The sequence below is a fragment of the Lipophrys pholis genome (genome assembly GCF_963383615.2).
Source record: "Lipophrys pholis genome assembly, chromosome: 11".
NCBI lineage: Eukaryota > Metazoa > Chordata > Actinopteri > Blenniiformes > Blenniidae > Lipophrys > Lipophrys pholis.
This window is the reverse complement of record NC_137631.1, coordinates 12,460,637-12,476,836: the sequence shown is the minus strand read 5'-3', so window position 1 is coordinate 12,476,836 and position 16,200 is coordinate 12,460,637. Positions and strand designations below refer to the sequence as shown.

Sequence of the window (16,200 nt, the reverse complement as noted above, 5' to 3'; positions counted from 1 at the left end):
GCCTTTCCTTTGATCTACATATAAGTACATTCAAATGTTAAAATGTGTGTGTGTGTGTGTGTGTGCGTGCGTGCGTGCGTGCATGCGTGCGCATGTGTATGGGGATGGGCACATAAAAATATGGTATGTGATTTGTGTGAATTCTTCAAACTTGCTCATCGGCCCCCTCACTTTGTCTGCTTCCCTGTGGCTAGACTCTGACAGTGGAATAACACACAGTCACATGGGCTTCCTGGTTTCAAAGACCTACACTGTGTCAGAGGATGGTTATGGCTGCCTGTCAGGCCTCATACCTGCTCTGGAGCTCATGGCTCTTTATGTGGCTGCTGCAATGCACGATTATGACCATCCAGGACGGACGAACGCTTTCCTCGTGGCCACCAGCGCCCCACAGGTACCCTCTGCTCTCCTACACTACCTTTCCATACAAGGCAAGGCAAGGCAAGGCAAAACGATTTACATAGCACCATTTAGACACAGTTCTTTCCAAGGAAATGAAGGAAATAAATTAAAACAAAGTGATGAAGAATCTTAATCTTCTGATTATGGAACAACAGCAAAAGAAACTCTCAAGTAACAAGAGGTAATACAGCTGTAGCTTCAACTAACGACAAACTGTTGAAACTCTGAGGAACATGACTCACTATTGCCACCCTCTGCGCAACATTGAAAATATTTCAATCTTAAATGTTGCAGTTTTAAAGTCTGGATTTATTTACTACTACAAATTCGATAAAAGGTTTTAATCGGTACAATAATGACATGTTGGGCATTTATCTCACCAATGTGTCTCTGTCACTGGAAAGGTTGATTCTGACATGACAATCATATAATCAATCGCCTGTTACAGCAATCTTGTTCAGCTTGTCAAACATTGTGAGGAATTGTCTGACTATTGTTTGGGTCTGTTGGATTGTGACATTTTTTTGCTTGTTCATGGAATCTGTCTGTGTTTCCAGGCAGTGCTCTACAATGACCGCTCAGTTCTGGAGAACCACCACGCTGCCTCAGCCTGGAACCTCTTCATGTCACACCCCGAGTACAACTTCCTGGTCAACTTGGACCATGTGGAGTTCAAACGTTTCCGTTTCCTGGTCATTGAAGCCATTCTGGCCACTGATCTAAAGAAGCACTTTGACTTCCTGGCCGAGTTCAACGCCAAGGTATTTTAAAAACTCAACTCTAGTTTCTAATGTTTAAACGATTATCTGTACAGATGTTGGAAATGTTGAGTTTATGTATGTGTATTTTTCTATTTAAATTGTCAACAATCACTTGGTGTTTTAAATCACCTCCAGTATTGGGTTGTCCATTTTCAAATTGAGAAGTTAAAAGGTCCACTTATTATTGATTCTTCTCATGTGTTGTCTTTGCACTAGATTGCTGAGTAATGTTGAACATTAAATGGTTCTAGTATGTTTTTTTTGGGGGGGGGGGACTAAAGGCAAGTTCCTCATACCTCAGCTCTTTAAATACGGAGTTTTACGAACTCCCTGTGGCTTCAGGGGAACATATTCGAGCAAAACATTGCAGCACTTTCAATAAGTTCTGCTCGAGTCAACAACACAAAGCGCCCTGCAGCTTTTCAAGAACTCATTTAAGTGCAGACAAAATGTTGGCTTTGGATCTCGGGATCTTGGGTTTTTCCATTGTGAGTATTAGTATAGTGGCGCTGTGCAATGGCCAGGGCCTGTCAGCTAGCGTTGAGTTCACTGGCCTGGCAGCAGATGTAACCACAGAGTCTCTCACAGCACTCTGCTCTGCTCTTCCTGGAAGCAAATTGGTTTTCTGTGAAGTACATCAAGTTTTGCACTTGATCTCCCAACTTCTTTTGCCCCTCCAGATCCGAAAGCTCATTAAGTAGCCAGATATAAGAAATTAGTGCAGAGAATTCCATTACATGCTTCAGTGGTGTCTTGTCTCTAGAAACAGGGTGAAAGTTATTCAAAGAACTCAACATTTTCATATCGAGAACATTTGATCAGAGTTGATAAGTGTTGCTGTAATCTTCAGAAAAATGTGAAAAGAGAATTTTTGATGAGCAGATCTTTGACATCGCATTTAAACATCATCGACATGTCAGACACTGTGTACTCCAACGTGTAACTGTGCTAAATGTCAACATGAAGATTTGTGCGTTTACTAGGTGGGTGACGATCCGACCGCAGGAATCGACTGGTCCAACGAGAACGACCGGCTGCTGGTCTGCCAGATGTGCATTAAGCTGGCTGACATCAATGGGCCTCTGAAGTGTAAGGATCTACATCTGCAGTGGACAGAGGGCATCGTCAACGAGTTCTATGAGCAGGTGCGTGAACGAAAGCCTCATTTGTATTTGTTAGGGATCAACGTCAAGCTTTTCTGCGCAGGGGACAATGCAGCGACACAGATACCTGCACTGTGGGTTTCCCTGCAATCCAGTGCAGCAGCTCTGCTACCTGTGAAAATGTTGACATGTCACCGGTATTGATTCTCTTTCATTCATAAGCATCGATTCATTGTTTTACTCCACTCACTCCACAGTATGGTATAGAGCAGGTATCCTAAAAACAAAAGGACTACTTCTGAGAGCATATCTATAAATTCTGCTCATTATATAATATTATATTATATATATTACCTTATATTATATTATATTGTATTATATTATATTATATTATATTATATTATATTATATTATATTATATTATATTAAAAATATATTATAATATATTATGTTATATTTCACATGTATTTGACTACAGTCCCTGAGGTTTTTCTCTACATGTTCTGTCAATTAATGCCACTTCAATTTGTGATCTTGAACACAGCAATCTGTTCTCCTCATACTGAGAGCAAATCTTCACCTTCAATCAATGTTTAATGTTCAATGTATTTTTTTTTTTTTTAATGAGTGCTGACATTTGCGGCCCTGCCGCCCTTCCCACACTGGGAAAGAAGCAGCATGCACTATTGGAAGAGGCTGCAATACCTTCTACAGCCAGTTGAAAATCACAGAACATGAAGGTTTTGCAGGAGCAAACCAAGCAGGCTCAGAGAGATCATGCAAACTTAGAAAGGCCCTGGTTGGCCGTGAGGACTGAACTTGGGACCTTTTTGTTTTCCTGTGAGTCAACAATGCTAACCACTGGAAACTGGGTGTTTACCTAAAATGACACGAAATCTCAGCTACAGGCTTAGCAGACTTTCTGGAGCTTGTTAACGTTGTCATTCATGAGTCTGCATTACGCAAACAATGGTACAACAGTACTGTTTACTGTTTTGCATTTTCAGAATGATTACATTTCTTTCTGATCCCCTTTTAAACTTTAAATCTTTGCTGATTAAATGAAATGGAGAAGTCAGAACAAACAAAGAGATTGAGTAATGCCTCTGGTTTCATTCCATCCCATTACTTGAACCATAATGTGGAATATTTCACCTTCATTTCATTTCAACTACATGCCTCCTGTGATCATAATGTACCTATTGGAGCAGAATTCTGAATATAAACCTCATTTATCACACTCAGCAATGTATTCCTCAGTAGTGAGAATATCATTATGTGCATTGTTTTATGTAATCACAATTTCTTCGTTTTTTTTCTTTCATATATTAGAGGATATGTTAATGATAGAAGAAGTTTCATTCTGCTCTGTCTTTACGTATGGCTCTCTACTCCTTGTTTGTCCTCAAACCTTCAGGACATCATCATGATTGATTTTGCACCCTCTATTTATTTTATTTATTTCTTCTTTCTGACAAGTCGAGACAGTAAAAGCCATGAGTTCTGTAAGAGAAGCTTTCATTAGTCCAGACCAGGGTTTATTTATCCATGCAGCTATCTACTCTACAGTTACATTATACATTTTCATCATAATTACATCTAAGCAAAACACAGTAGTGGCTGTTGCAATATCCTGTATTGTTTTCAGTATTAGAAAAATGAAATAACTGGTACAACCCATGTGCCCTTTAACATCTACATACTCCCTCTGCCTCAGAACATGGAACATTACAACATCTCCTATCATAATTATGCAGATGACACTCAGCTCTATATATCGGTGTCAATGAATGACCACGCCCACTATATACCTGCTGAGTAAGTGCATTGATGAAATGAATGAGTGGGTGTGTCAAATGTTTTTACAACTTAGCCCCAAAAAATTGAGGTAATTGTTTTTAGCACCAAAGAAGAAAGATTAAAGGTCAGCACTCATCTTGACTAAAATGTCACTCAGGGCAACAAATGAAGCCAGTAATCTGGTTGTATTTTATGGACTCAGACCTGAAATTCAACAACCACATCAAGACAATAACCTAATCAGCTTACTACCATTTGAAATATATTGAAAGAATGAAAGGATTTCTGACCAAACAAGAGTCAGAGAAACTTGTTCATGCATTTAAGATTTATTTGTAGAATATGAAACATCCAGATCCCTGAGGTCTTCAGGAAGACATTTAATAAGTGTTACCAGAGTCAGAAGAAAACAAAGTTAAGCAGCTTTTAGTTTCTATACTCCTCACCTGTGGAACAAACTTCCTGAACATCTGATGAATTTCTTAGTTTGGATTCTTTGAGTTCTTGGACTGGGTTCGAGTGGACCAACTTATCTGATTCACACTGTGTACGGCGGAACAGAGTTTCTCGTGCTGAGGTTGCTCCACGTATGAGTTTGCGGGAAACCAGTCTCAGAACATGTGAGCGGGATACAGCAGATCGACTCACACACTGAAACTCTCATTCTCTCTTTCACACGCAATAAAGATGTAGGGAGGGTCAAGATATTGAGATGGTTGTTTTGGTATATACAGGATGTAAACAATAGATTTTACTTATTACCTTTATCCTTATAAAGCTTTTACTTTATTTATACTCTTTTTATGCAGTTTTTAATCCCTTTGTTTTAATGTATTTCATAATCTTAATCGCTTAAGATTAACATTCTTAATTGCTTTTTTTTTTTTTTTAAATGTATTTAATTTATTTCTTTGTAAAGCACTCTAAGTTGCCTGGTTTCTGAATGGTGCTCTATTGATAAATTTACCTTGCCTTGCCTAAGTTCTTTGTTTTCTTGTCAGTGTTATAAAATCGTATTAAAGCATAGCGTCATTGTTATGTACAGCATCACAGAAGTAAATAGCCTTTATGCCTCCAGCCTAATGCCAACAAACATTTTTTACAGTGTGTCCTCTTGGCACGGAGTGCCTGCTAATCTCTGCTAAGTGCCCCTGGGTCAAACACAATATGCCCAGGCCCTTGTGTGCCCTGCTACTTCAACTAGGTGACACAGCCTGCTTGTTACAAGCCCCTGTGAGGTTTATGAAGGGGGGAGACGCCGAGTGCAGGAGCTCCAGAAGGGTACCGCTCTTCAGCGACAATAGCTTTACTGCTGCTAGACGTGGTGACGAAAGCAGGGTGCCCAGGCAACTGTTGATTCGGTCGAGCAGAAAATGATTACTTCACAGCCTGGAAAGTCCAACACGATATAAAAATACCCCCAAAAACCTAAACCTAAAATATGAGTACAGAGTTCAAATTGTTTCCTCATTTGATTAAATTCTGAAATGTGTGTTTGACAGTGTACATAGCCCACTATGGACCTGCATAAACTTGCATAGGCCCTCATGGAAATGTATCTGACCAACAACTATGCACAGTAGTGGTTTACAAATGTATCTATCATCATTAAATACAGTGACGTCACATTGAATCCAGATGAGGAAGTCAGTATGCCTTTGGTGGATCTGTAGGTATCTGCCACAGTAGTAATATTCAGTTGAATGTCTTGCTGTTCTGCAGAAACAGAGCTCCTCTATTGTACAGCGTAGATGATGATTTTTGGTCGCCAAGGCAACAAGGACCCCTCACTACAGTTAGTTGTTCATTCTCTTATACACAGACATTATAGACAGGACACTTGCTGTGCTTTTACTTTGCCTGTGTTTAGATTGCTTTGACACGATTCCAACTGTAGATGCATATCTCTTGTTAACAGTCCAATAACCGTTGGTCAAGTTTTACTTAATCGGTCACTGACGACATTTTGAGACGTGATTGTTAATTCCGTGGAGGTTTCTAAGACTCTGCAATCATGTGCTAAATATATAGTAAAAACCTATTTCTTACTAATTGATTCAAATAAGTATCCATCCTATCCTATTGAGTTGTGAATGAGTCAGTTCACAGCAATCAGCTGAGAAGGGAAAATAGAATGGCTGAAAGCAAGTATACAATTTCACCGTGAACAAAAGATTACATTTAACTAAGAACAATTATATGGTTCATAATATTAACTGAGTTATAAAGAAACATTGAATATGAAGAAATGAATCTGTAAATAACCATCAGCTGTCTTGGTGCATGGCACTCAGCTTCTGGCTTTTTAGCTTTGCCTTGAGGCTCAGATTGAAGGCAAGAACCATATTGTATATAGCTTAAGGCCCAGTATGGAAAAACTGCCTGTTCCTGCCTTTAATCTACCTTTTGTTGTTGCTCTTTTTGCATTGTGTGTTTAAAGGTGTTCATGTTTACACCGGGTTTCTGCAAATCTTCAATTTAGTTGATTTAGATTCATTATTATTATTATTATTATTATTATTATTATTATTATTATGATTATTATTATTATTATTATTATTATTATTATTATTATTATTATTATTATTATTATGATTGTTGTTGTTGTTGTTGTTATATTTAGTGTTATATACAGTAGACTTTGCATCAGCAATGCTTGCTCACTCTGGGCTCAAGGATTTATATTGTTTGCATGTGAAAGCATGCTCAGGAAGCACATGTCGCATACAGATGATGTAGGATTTTACTACTATTATATTCTATGCAAGTATACAATGGCAGTGACTATAGATGTCAACAATACTTCTTAATCTTTTGAGTGGCGTTGAAACATACTTGAGTTTAGCTTAGACATGCTGACACTGAGCTGTCGTATTTTCTAATGATTATTGGACACTATTGAATTTTAGCTCCATTTGACCTCATCCCATGTTATTAATTCTAATCTCATCCAACTTTATTTATAAAGTAGTACACAGATGGTTATGTTGTCGTACACAACATAAATAACACAATAAAATATTTGAAGACATGAAAAAAAATGCATTTAAAATACACATTTCACAAATTAACTGAGCATCTTACACAAGGTTGAAAGAGAAGGAGGTTTTACTACTTGATTTAAAGAGGTGGAGAGGAGCTCTGAACTGCATCTGCAGAGGCATGGTGGTCTTCTGAGCTTAAGCCTAGTTTTAGGCTTCGTCAGGAATACCTCATCAGCTGACTTGACAGAACGGTTGAGACTGTATAGGCATAGAAGCTCAGAGTGGATGTTTAGGCTTGAAAACAAACGCTAAGCCAGTGGCAGAGGCTGAAATAGTTCAAATGTGCTCATCTATCCATTTGAGAGTTAAATTACACATTGCCCTGAGTAGGCATGTCAAATGTATTCCAAGCTTCTATTTCTCATGCTATACCTCTCTGTATATGATATAATTTATAAAAAGTATCATCTATACCCACAATATGTAGAACTTGGCCATGGTAGCCTGGAGTCATTTCAAACTGGCATTATACAAAAGGTTTTAGGTGATTAGGTTACTAGTTGTTTTGCCTGTCTAGCAAGAACACCAAAAACATATTGAAACATGGATCACATACTGGGTCACAAAGGACATTTCATGTTAGAAGAATACGTTACTAATGATGGTCCTATTCTCCCCCGAGTTCAACCTTCCTCGGCCTTCAAGTCAAGTCCACAATTATCTCTGTGGTTTTTGCAGATGGACATTCTGTTTGTTAAGAAACTCTGGTAACAGATGGATGAGCTCAGTCCAAGTGTAATGAGGTTGTTAACCAGAATCTGTGAGATTATACCGTAGACGCAGGTGAAATCCAGGAAGTAGACAGACATAGAAGTCCCAGCCGTCCTGGTGGGTGAGGGCCGTGTGTACCACAGAAGAGGTGATATGTTGTGGCAGTGTGCATGCTTGAGTGGGCTTTAACAAACCTCTCAAAGCTCAGGAGTATAAAATAGTTCAGTCTGGTTACCATGGAGCGTTCGGGAATGAGGATGATGGTGGCCATCTCCAGGCAAGTTGGGACAGCAGCCCGTAACTGAAAGGTGTTGAAAATGTTAGTCCACACCTCAGAGAGCTGATACGCGTAGCATTTTGATGCCAACCCTGGGATATTATTGTCCAGTCCTGCAGCTTTGTGAGGATAGATCTTAATCTTGTGGCTGTCTATATTGTGCACAGGGTGATGAGGAGTCCAGTCTGGGCCTTCCTATCAGCCCCTTCATGGACCGAGCAGCACCGCAGCTGGCCAAACTCCAGGAATCATTCATCACGCACATCGTTGGCCCACTGTGCAACTCCTACGACTCAGCCTTCCTCATGCCTGGGAGGTGGGTTGAACCGGACCCCGAGGCCGAGGAGCCAGAAATGGTGGAGAATGAAGAGGACGAGGAGGAGGAGGACACGGCAGAGGAAGACACTTCCTCCTGTTCAGAAGAATCACGTAAGCAACATTATAAAAACGTCATAAGCATGAAGCTTGAAAGGTCGATGAAATGATGTTCAATCAGGGGTGTCAAACATACGGTCAAACTCAGGTCCAACATAGAGCCCAATCCAGTTGGAACATCATGAAGACATTTACTGTAATGTCTCTATGCTGTTGATAATTTATTCATTGGCAATTGCAGTGTTTGAATAAGAGATTATACAACACAGAAACATGAGCTTATGTATAAATGATGCAGCATTGAGTAGCATTAGCACCAATGCTATGCGGAGACAGTGAATTTGTGAATTTGTAAATGCTGCAAATTGCAAAATGAAAGAAAATTAGGACTTTTTGATGACTCATACTTTTTCGCACTAAGAGGCATCAATAAAAATGGCACAAAGTTTAAATCTATCCAATATTTCTTGAAAATGTTCAAACTTCTTCAGGGCTTGTGAAAAGATATTACATTAAATGACTATTTTGCATAATGTATTCATCCCTCTTTGCATGGAAGAAGAAAACACATTTTCAGTTGGTCAAAATTCTGGGCCAAAGTGATATAATGTTGTCATTTTACTGATTCCATATGAAGTACAAATACTGTATAACTGTACTTAAGTGGATTTTACATGTTGGCTATCTGTTAATAACGTCACTATTTTCTACAGATTACTGCATTGTCCACTCTTTACACTCACAAAACTGGCTTCCACACTCGTTTTAACCTCGACAATGATGACTTTTGATTCAAAGATTTCACAAGACAGAGAGTAAAAGTCACCTGCTGAGAGAAAGTGTAGAATCCAGCGAGTGCACAGGTTGTGACCTGTAGAGAAACACCAGCAGCTACATAAATTGATTTAAAGTGTGTGTGAAAATCTTGTGGTGTTCAAGGCAACCTTGCAAAGTAAAGTTAGATGATAAAATTTTACTGATGTACCGTAAAATTCTGAAATTTCTTTTGCTTTTGCCTAATGAGATGAGTTGAATCAGTACTTAAACTCTCTTTCACCCAAGTATCTGTATTCATGGAGAGAATGTAGGTACTTCTGCCTGGCCTTGTGTGATATAAACTTACACTTTTTATATAATTATTGAATGATTCGAATGTAATGCACATAATAACAGAAAAAAACACATGAAATAACTCTTAAATGAAGAAGTTTGTTGTTGATGGAAACATCTAAAACGTTACTTCTTCATTCATGCAGTTCCTCCTTGATGAGTAACTGCATTTTTAATTAACATGTAAACTTTTTAATCCGTAAATATTTTTTCTTCCAGAAAAAACTTCTCCTAAGAAGAGGAGGAAAGTCTTTTGCCAGATCACCCATCACCTGATGGAGAACCATGAGATGTGGAAGAAAGTGATTGCGGAGGAGACTCAGAAACAGGGCGGAGGGGCAGAGTCTGCCCTCTCAAACAATGTAGGTGAGCCCATTCTGGCTATTCACGAGGAGGAAGAGGAGTCGGGCAGCAGAGAGGAGCTGGTGGAAGGAGAGGATCCAGAGGAGGAGGTGGAAGAACCAGAGTGGCCTGTGTCTCTGGGGGAAGACTGTAAACCTCCAGGCGAGCGGGAGGAGGAGGAGAAGGAGAAGGAGGAGGAGGAGGAGGAGGAGGAGAAGGAGGAGGAGGAGGAGGAGGCGGAGGCGGAGGAGGTGAAGGAAGGGGACCCGCAGTGAACCAGCCCACTGGGGAGTACGGCATCAGTCAGGACCGGGACATGAAGAAGTATTACTTTTTTCTTATCCTATCGACTGACTCCTGTTTTTGCCAGCACATCACTTAGACACAACACTGTAGATGTTTGGGAAATGTGTGCCTATACAGAAAAATACAGGGTGGGAAAACTTGCTTTTACACACTTTACCTGCGGTTTCACCAAACATTGAAAGGAGCTTTCCTCATTGCAATACGCGATTAATCGTGAACTTTGGGATACAGACTCTTTTGCTACTGTCGAGAGAAGAAGAAGCCTGGTTGCACCAGCTTCAACCCAGCGTGTTGACACAGGACTGCAGAAATTTGCTGCCAATTTATACATAATTACTTCCTGAATGCAGTTATATTATGACGACACAGTTACTTGTATTTGTGTTCAATTTTAGCAATTTTTTTGAGGTCTCACCTGGGCCAAAATTTCTTTTCTTTTTTTTTTTCTATACTGGGATTATAAAGGGAGTTTTAAAAAAAATTACATATGTCAATGAAATTTTCTTCCTTTTAACTTTTGCCAAAATTTATCACACACTCATTGACAGTAGTACAAAAAATATTTACACCTATCATGTTTTACATTTGTTGCCAAATGGAGTACTTTATACCGTTTCTTGGAGCCATTTTTGTTAAACACAGAGACTTGTGGCACCTCACACACGTTTGTTTTTGTATGCTTGTGTTTAAATGAATGCGCTCACATGCACAACTCCACTGCAGAAGATATTTTTATTAAAAATTTGAAGATTGCCTGGTATTTGTAAATAAGGGTAAATGTGACATCCCAGACATTGAGCTCAAAATACCTGATTATAATAACAATAATAGAAATGTGCTGGGTACAGGATGATAAACAAATTGCCGGTGCAGAGAAGAAAAAATCTAAAATAAATGTAATCTAATCTAAATATCACATAAACCAAGAAACTGTATTCTATTAAATCAACATCTCTTAAATAAGATGCGCGGTATAGCGCTTCGGCCATATTAGTAATCCACACCATTTCCTTTGTCTTTCAAACGAGTTCATGAGTCTGCTGCCATATGTCGGGACTAGAAGACTGTGTTATACTCTCTCTTACGATCTTCATATTTCAATAACCTGCAAATGATGCTGACTTTTAACCCTCAGGAAGACTTTAACCATTGTCATTCAGGCCAATCATATATAATCTGTTAGAATAGTGAGAGGAAACCCCACAGAGATGATAAGCTCGTTCAGCCCGTGTCCATGAGAAGCTGCAGTTTCTCTCACAAACTCCCACTTTCTTCAGTAATCCTTGCCCAGTGAATCTGTCTGATTCCTCTCCTGGCACCTCAGGGAGACATTCATGTACTCCACAGGGCACCAACTGCATGAAGCTCAGCCAAACATAGATCACACCTGCCAGAATGCTGACACAAGAGCAAACTGTTTAGGAGTGTTCGAATATATACTTTTCACAGACAAAAATGTCACTTTAAACATAATGGAAGCAGATAAAGTGGATCCTATCAATCACTCATACCTCACTCAAACTCATAGGGCTGTTACTTTTACTACAGAGGTGATATGCAGTACAGTGAGTGACGATGGAAAAAAGTTCCCCTTGTCCAGATGACAGTAACGATGCTCAATCGTGTGAATTTTGCTTCGGGTTATCCCAGCAATACTGCTGTTTTTCGATACTGTATGAAAAAGCTATTTTCAAAGTGTGGCGTGGTCCTCCCGAGGGGGGCCATTGAACTTTTGGATTGGTTTTGGGAGGTCAGGGTGATGCCTTTTTCCCGACATTTTTTTCCCCCCGCTTAAAATGTTTGAGAAAAGATCGGAACAGTTTCAGACTATATAGAAACACTTTGCCGCTGTTTCAAATGAGATCAATCTAACTAGCAGAAGAAGAGTTGTGATTATCATTGCATATAGATGGGGGGGGGGGGGGGGGGGTTCAGGCTCTGTGGGTGGCGCTCATCATCCCACACTTTGAAAACATCTGCCTTTGTAGCAACATTGAAGCACTGTGAAAAGTAAAAAAAAACATTAAATTTGGTGGTGGTCCCAGCAAAGTGTGAACAAAGGAGCTGCTCAATGCTAAATGCAGCTGCACAGAGGATGCAATGAAAATCATAATTGTTTCTGATGTTCAACTACTTCTTTTGAAGTAGACGTTTGTTCTAAAAAAAAAAAAAAAAAAGTGATCTCCGAGTCAAAACTCTGACCAGAAGTGCAGTAAGGTCATATGTAAGAAATCACCCTGTGCTCACCTTGTGGAGTTCTGGTGACCTACATGTATGTGTGAGTCTCCTCTGGGCTGCTGCCTCCCGCCACACTGCAGCTCTCCTCCTTTGAAGTAAAAGGAGAACAGCACACTCATCAGTTCGTAATGGAGCAGTGGCAGACTGTCATTCGAGTTACATTGTAAAATGGAGGAGGGGAACAATATGTTCAGGTGCCCTTGCCAATCCCGCATTACCATACCCTGTCGCCACACAATGTTCCTGTCTGCGGCGAATAGGACACTACATCCGCAATGGCCCGTCTACTGCTGCCTCGCCTGTGATACAGACTGTTCTGGAGAGAGGGAGGAGACCACACACAAGCTCAATAATTGGTTGCCCTACTGATTAGTAAGACACAGATATTCTGTCTGAACCCTGAGACAGACCAGAATTGTTAGAAGCCACTGAGTCAGAACAGCACGCACCGTCTTTTTCTGTACATTGATGCATTTTATGCCTAATGAGGTATAGTCATCGTTACGTACACAATGAAGACATTTCATCCAGGTTTTGAGGGAAACGATGTGATCGTGCGATGTAGAAACAGAGACCCTCCAGGATAGGATGGTGAAACTTTTAGTTTTTGTCCAAACTCCCGCTTTGTGAATGTATAGACGAGTATACGGCGGCTGTGCGAGGGGAAGACAGTGTCTCTGTGTCTATTTGAATTCTTCCAACGACCTCTCGTGTGACTCTGTCCTGCTCTTGTACTGTCGGCGGAGAGAGGAGGGGCATGGCTTTTCCTCACAAGCAGGGACGAAGAAGTCCTGACAAATGGACGCAGCATGCAGTTCCTCAAACCTTCACGAATATTTTGATAAAGTTATTATCATCCACTGAGGTTCTTATCACATATTATTTCCTTGCGCTTCCTCTCTGCGTAGTGCTTAGCCTCATTGGCACACGCACACTATCTCTTGTCTTTAAAGGTAATGGGATCCTGTTCAATGTGTTCATTTATTGATGATCACAAAGTTTTGTCCCCCCTCCCTCCCAAGTGGACAGTGTGCATTTCCTTTTCCTGCAGTCACGTGTGTTTGAGCTGATACAGTATATCAGTTTTTAATGTTTTCATTTTGATTTTCTTGCTTATTCACACATGTAGAATAATTGTAACAATGGGAACCAAACAAGCTTTACAATTATGTAAACACAATGAAATGAGTATTTTTATATAGTTTGACACATGGTTAAATAAGTAATTGCTTTCTTCTCACTAGTACCTTGCACTTACCACATGTACTAAGGAAGAACATGTCCAAATACACAGTATTTGTGAATGCTAAATAATGATTTTCCTTGCAGGTTGATGCTCCATTTTGTACAATATACATATATGCTGTACAGTGATGAAATTTTAAAACTACAAAAACTCTTTTAGATATACATTATTTATTTTTAACATTTTGTAATTTAGACACTATACTGTAGCTTCAATCTTGCCAGACTTACTGGAAGTGCCTATATTGGTATTATGTATCATACAGTGAATATATTTGAAGATCATTAGACGTTGTCACAAACTGAACCATGTGGATGTTGTAATGTGAATACATTGAATTACAAGATTACATTTTCTGTGGTATTATTGTGTCGGGTGTCGTGTTTATTTATTTTTTTGCTACTTAAAATCTGCATTTAATTTAATCTTTGGACGTTGTAGAGCATCCTAAAAACTTCAAGTTGTGGTGCTTAAAGTTCAAGTTCATTGTCATATTTACAAGCAAAAACACGTTTCCTTACACAATTAAATTATTTCTCTGCTGTCCACAAAAAAATTCCAGTATTGAAATAGCATATGTAAAACAAGTAAAAGAACAAGGAGCATTAAAAAAAAAGTACAATGTGTAACCAAATAGTAGTGCAACATTATGTATAGACGTGTTTATGTACAAATATAACAGGAGTAGTCAGAGCAGCACCAATATGTACAATCACTTCTGTGTAGTATTTTATTTGTGAGGTCGTGTGTCTGTCAACAGTTCAGGAGTTGGGTGGCCGTCCTACTTTGCAATAAATTAACCTCTGGCCCTTTTGAGACCTCGTTGTGTGGAAAGTAATATAGGCAAATTATCAGTCTATTTTGAAATAAATATGACGTGCAGCCTCAAAGCTTAAAAAGAGAAACCAAAAAAAAGTTTTGTCTCTGAGTTTGTCCACATTAAATTTAAAATTTCAATTCTTCTTTAAGGCTTTTCTTTTTAAAGAGTTTCAGGTGGGCTGCTACTGGTGGGAAATCCTAATCTATTGATAAGAGTATGTGACAAAGTGGAAGCTGACTAAAATTTTAGTTGATGAAACCTGCAAATATCCTTCGGCTCAAGAGTCAGCACAGACTCCACGATAAAAGTCCTTCTGGAAGATTGTCAGCTGTGCAACAAAGAGAAAATTGAATTAACTGAACTGTCAATCCACATGTGATACAGAGAAAATTGCAGGGAGCCGCTCGAGGCTGAAGGGCCTCAGATCCCTGACCTTCGGTGATAAAAGGGTTTCGTTAACCAACCAGTCAGGCTTTAAGGAGTTGAAGGCTCATTCAGAGCGAGATGGTCGTCCCTATAGCAACCAAGAGGGATGAGCCACCTGCTGTGACAGAGAGCTCGACGGGGGAATTATGACCTTATCTAATGATGCATTTGTAAGAGAGGGGTGAGTAAAAGCAGTGAAGATACACGTGAATTTTTTTATCAACAATTTTTTTTTTTCCTTTACTCATTTTTAACAAGAATCATTTTGGTCAGATGAGAAAAAGCAAACCGAGGCTCACAAAATGTTATTTTTAACTACCATGACACTAAACTGCCCTTCCAATCGGCACTCCCTTTCCCTCACTCTATTCAGTTTAGGAAATTAATTTTCCCAGCAAAGAAATAATTAGAATTTTGTAATTTGAATGGATCTTTGTTTAATTTCTGATCCCATTTTTGGTGCCTTTGTCATAATCAGGTGAAAAATGTTGGTTGGAGAAAATTTCACAGTTAATTCCAACAGAAAGCTGACGTTCAGCATAACAGCACTTGAAAATGTTGTTAATGATTTCAATAACAGCTAACATACTGTAGCTTAAGACTAATGACACCAGCGTTGTTTTCTAATTACACAGAACATATCAATCCATCCACCTTCCATACTTTATCCAATTTAGGTACCCCAGGCACTGGAGCCAAACCCAGCTGACTATAGAACATAGGGTACTCCCGGTCAGGTTGCAAATCTCTCACAGGGCAAACAAAGAGAGACACTCACATTCATGCCAACGAGCTATTTAGAGTGAACCTCAACCACGTATCCCTGGAATATAGGGAGGAAATCGGAGTACCTGGAGAAAATCTACTGACATAAGATAGAAAGGTCTTAATAAGTGAACAAAGAAATAAATCCGAGCTAAGTGCTAAAGTCCTTTTGTCCAAAATGAGAGTTTAGGGAGGTTGGTGTGTGCCTACCTGTCCAGTAGTTCTCTTCATCGTAAAGCTTGTTTATACTTTTTATCAAGCATAAGATGCTTACTTAGTGGAAAGCGGGGCAAGCTCATATTAAAGCAAATTCACACTTAAGGTCATGCTGCAGTGTATATCAGGACAGCTGGAATTACTTTCGTCGAATTAAGTTCTCTGGCTTGATGAAAGCATAGGCATGGAAGAAGGTTTACCAATAACAGTCCTACCTGTAAAAAACTCTGGTTAAACATATACTTTTTACATTTATTA

General features: G+C 39.3%; 1 protein-coding gene across 1 annotated transcript in view; it reads left to right on the top strand.

The window, feature by feature from the left end:
* LOC308116532 (cGMP-inhibited 3',5'-cyclic phosphodiesterase 3A-like) overlaps nucleotides 1-13,803 on the top strand; it is a gene marked incomplete at both ends in the record, with an annotated part of 83,217 nt that extends 69,414 nt beyond the window's left edge. Inside the window, 6 exons of the mRNA XM_080474783.1 lie at nucleotides 195-394; nucleotides 960-1,163; nucleotides 2,147-2,308; nucleotides 8,266-8,527; nucleotides 9,803-10,087; nucleotides 13,799-13,803. Coding sequence (XP_080330909.1) covers nucleotides 195-394; nucleotides 960-1,163; nucleotides 2,147-2,308; nucleotides 8,266-8,527; nucleotides 9,803-10,087; nucleotides 13,799-13,803 — 1,118 coding nt within the window. The remainder of the gene's footprint in view (nucleotides 1-194; nucleotides 395-959; nucleotides 1,164-2,146; nucleotides 2,309-8,265; nucleotides 8,528-9,802; nucleotides 10,088-13,798) is intronic.
* Between the last annotated feature and the right edge of the window lie 2,397 nt (nucleotides 13,804-16,200).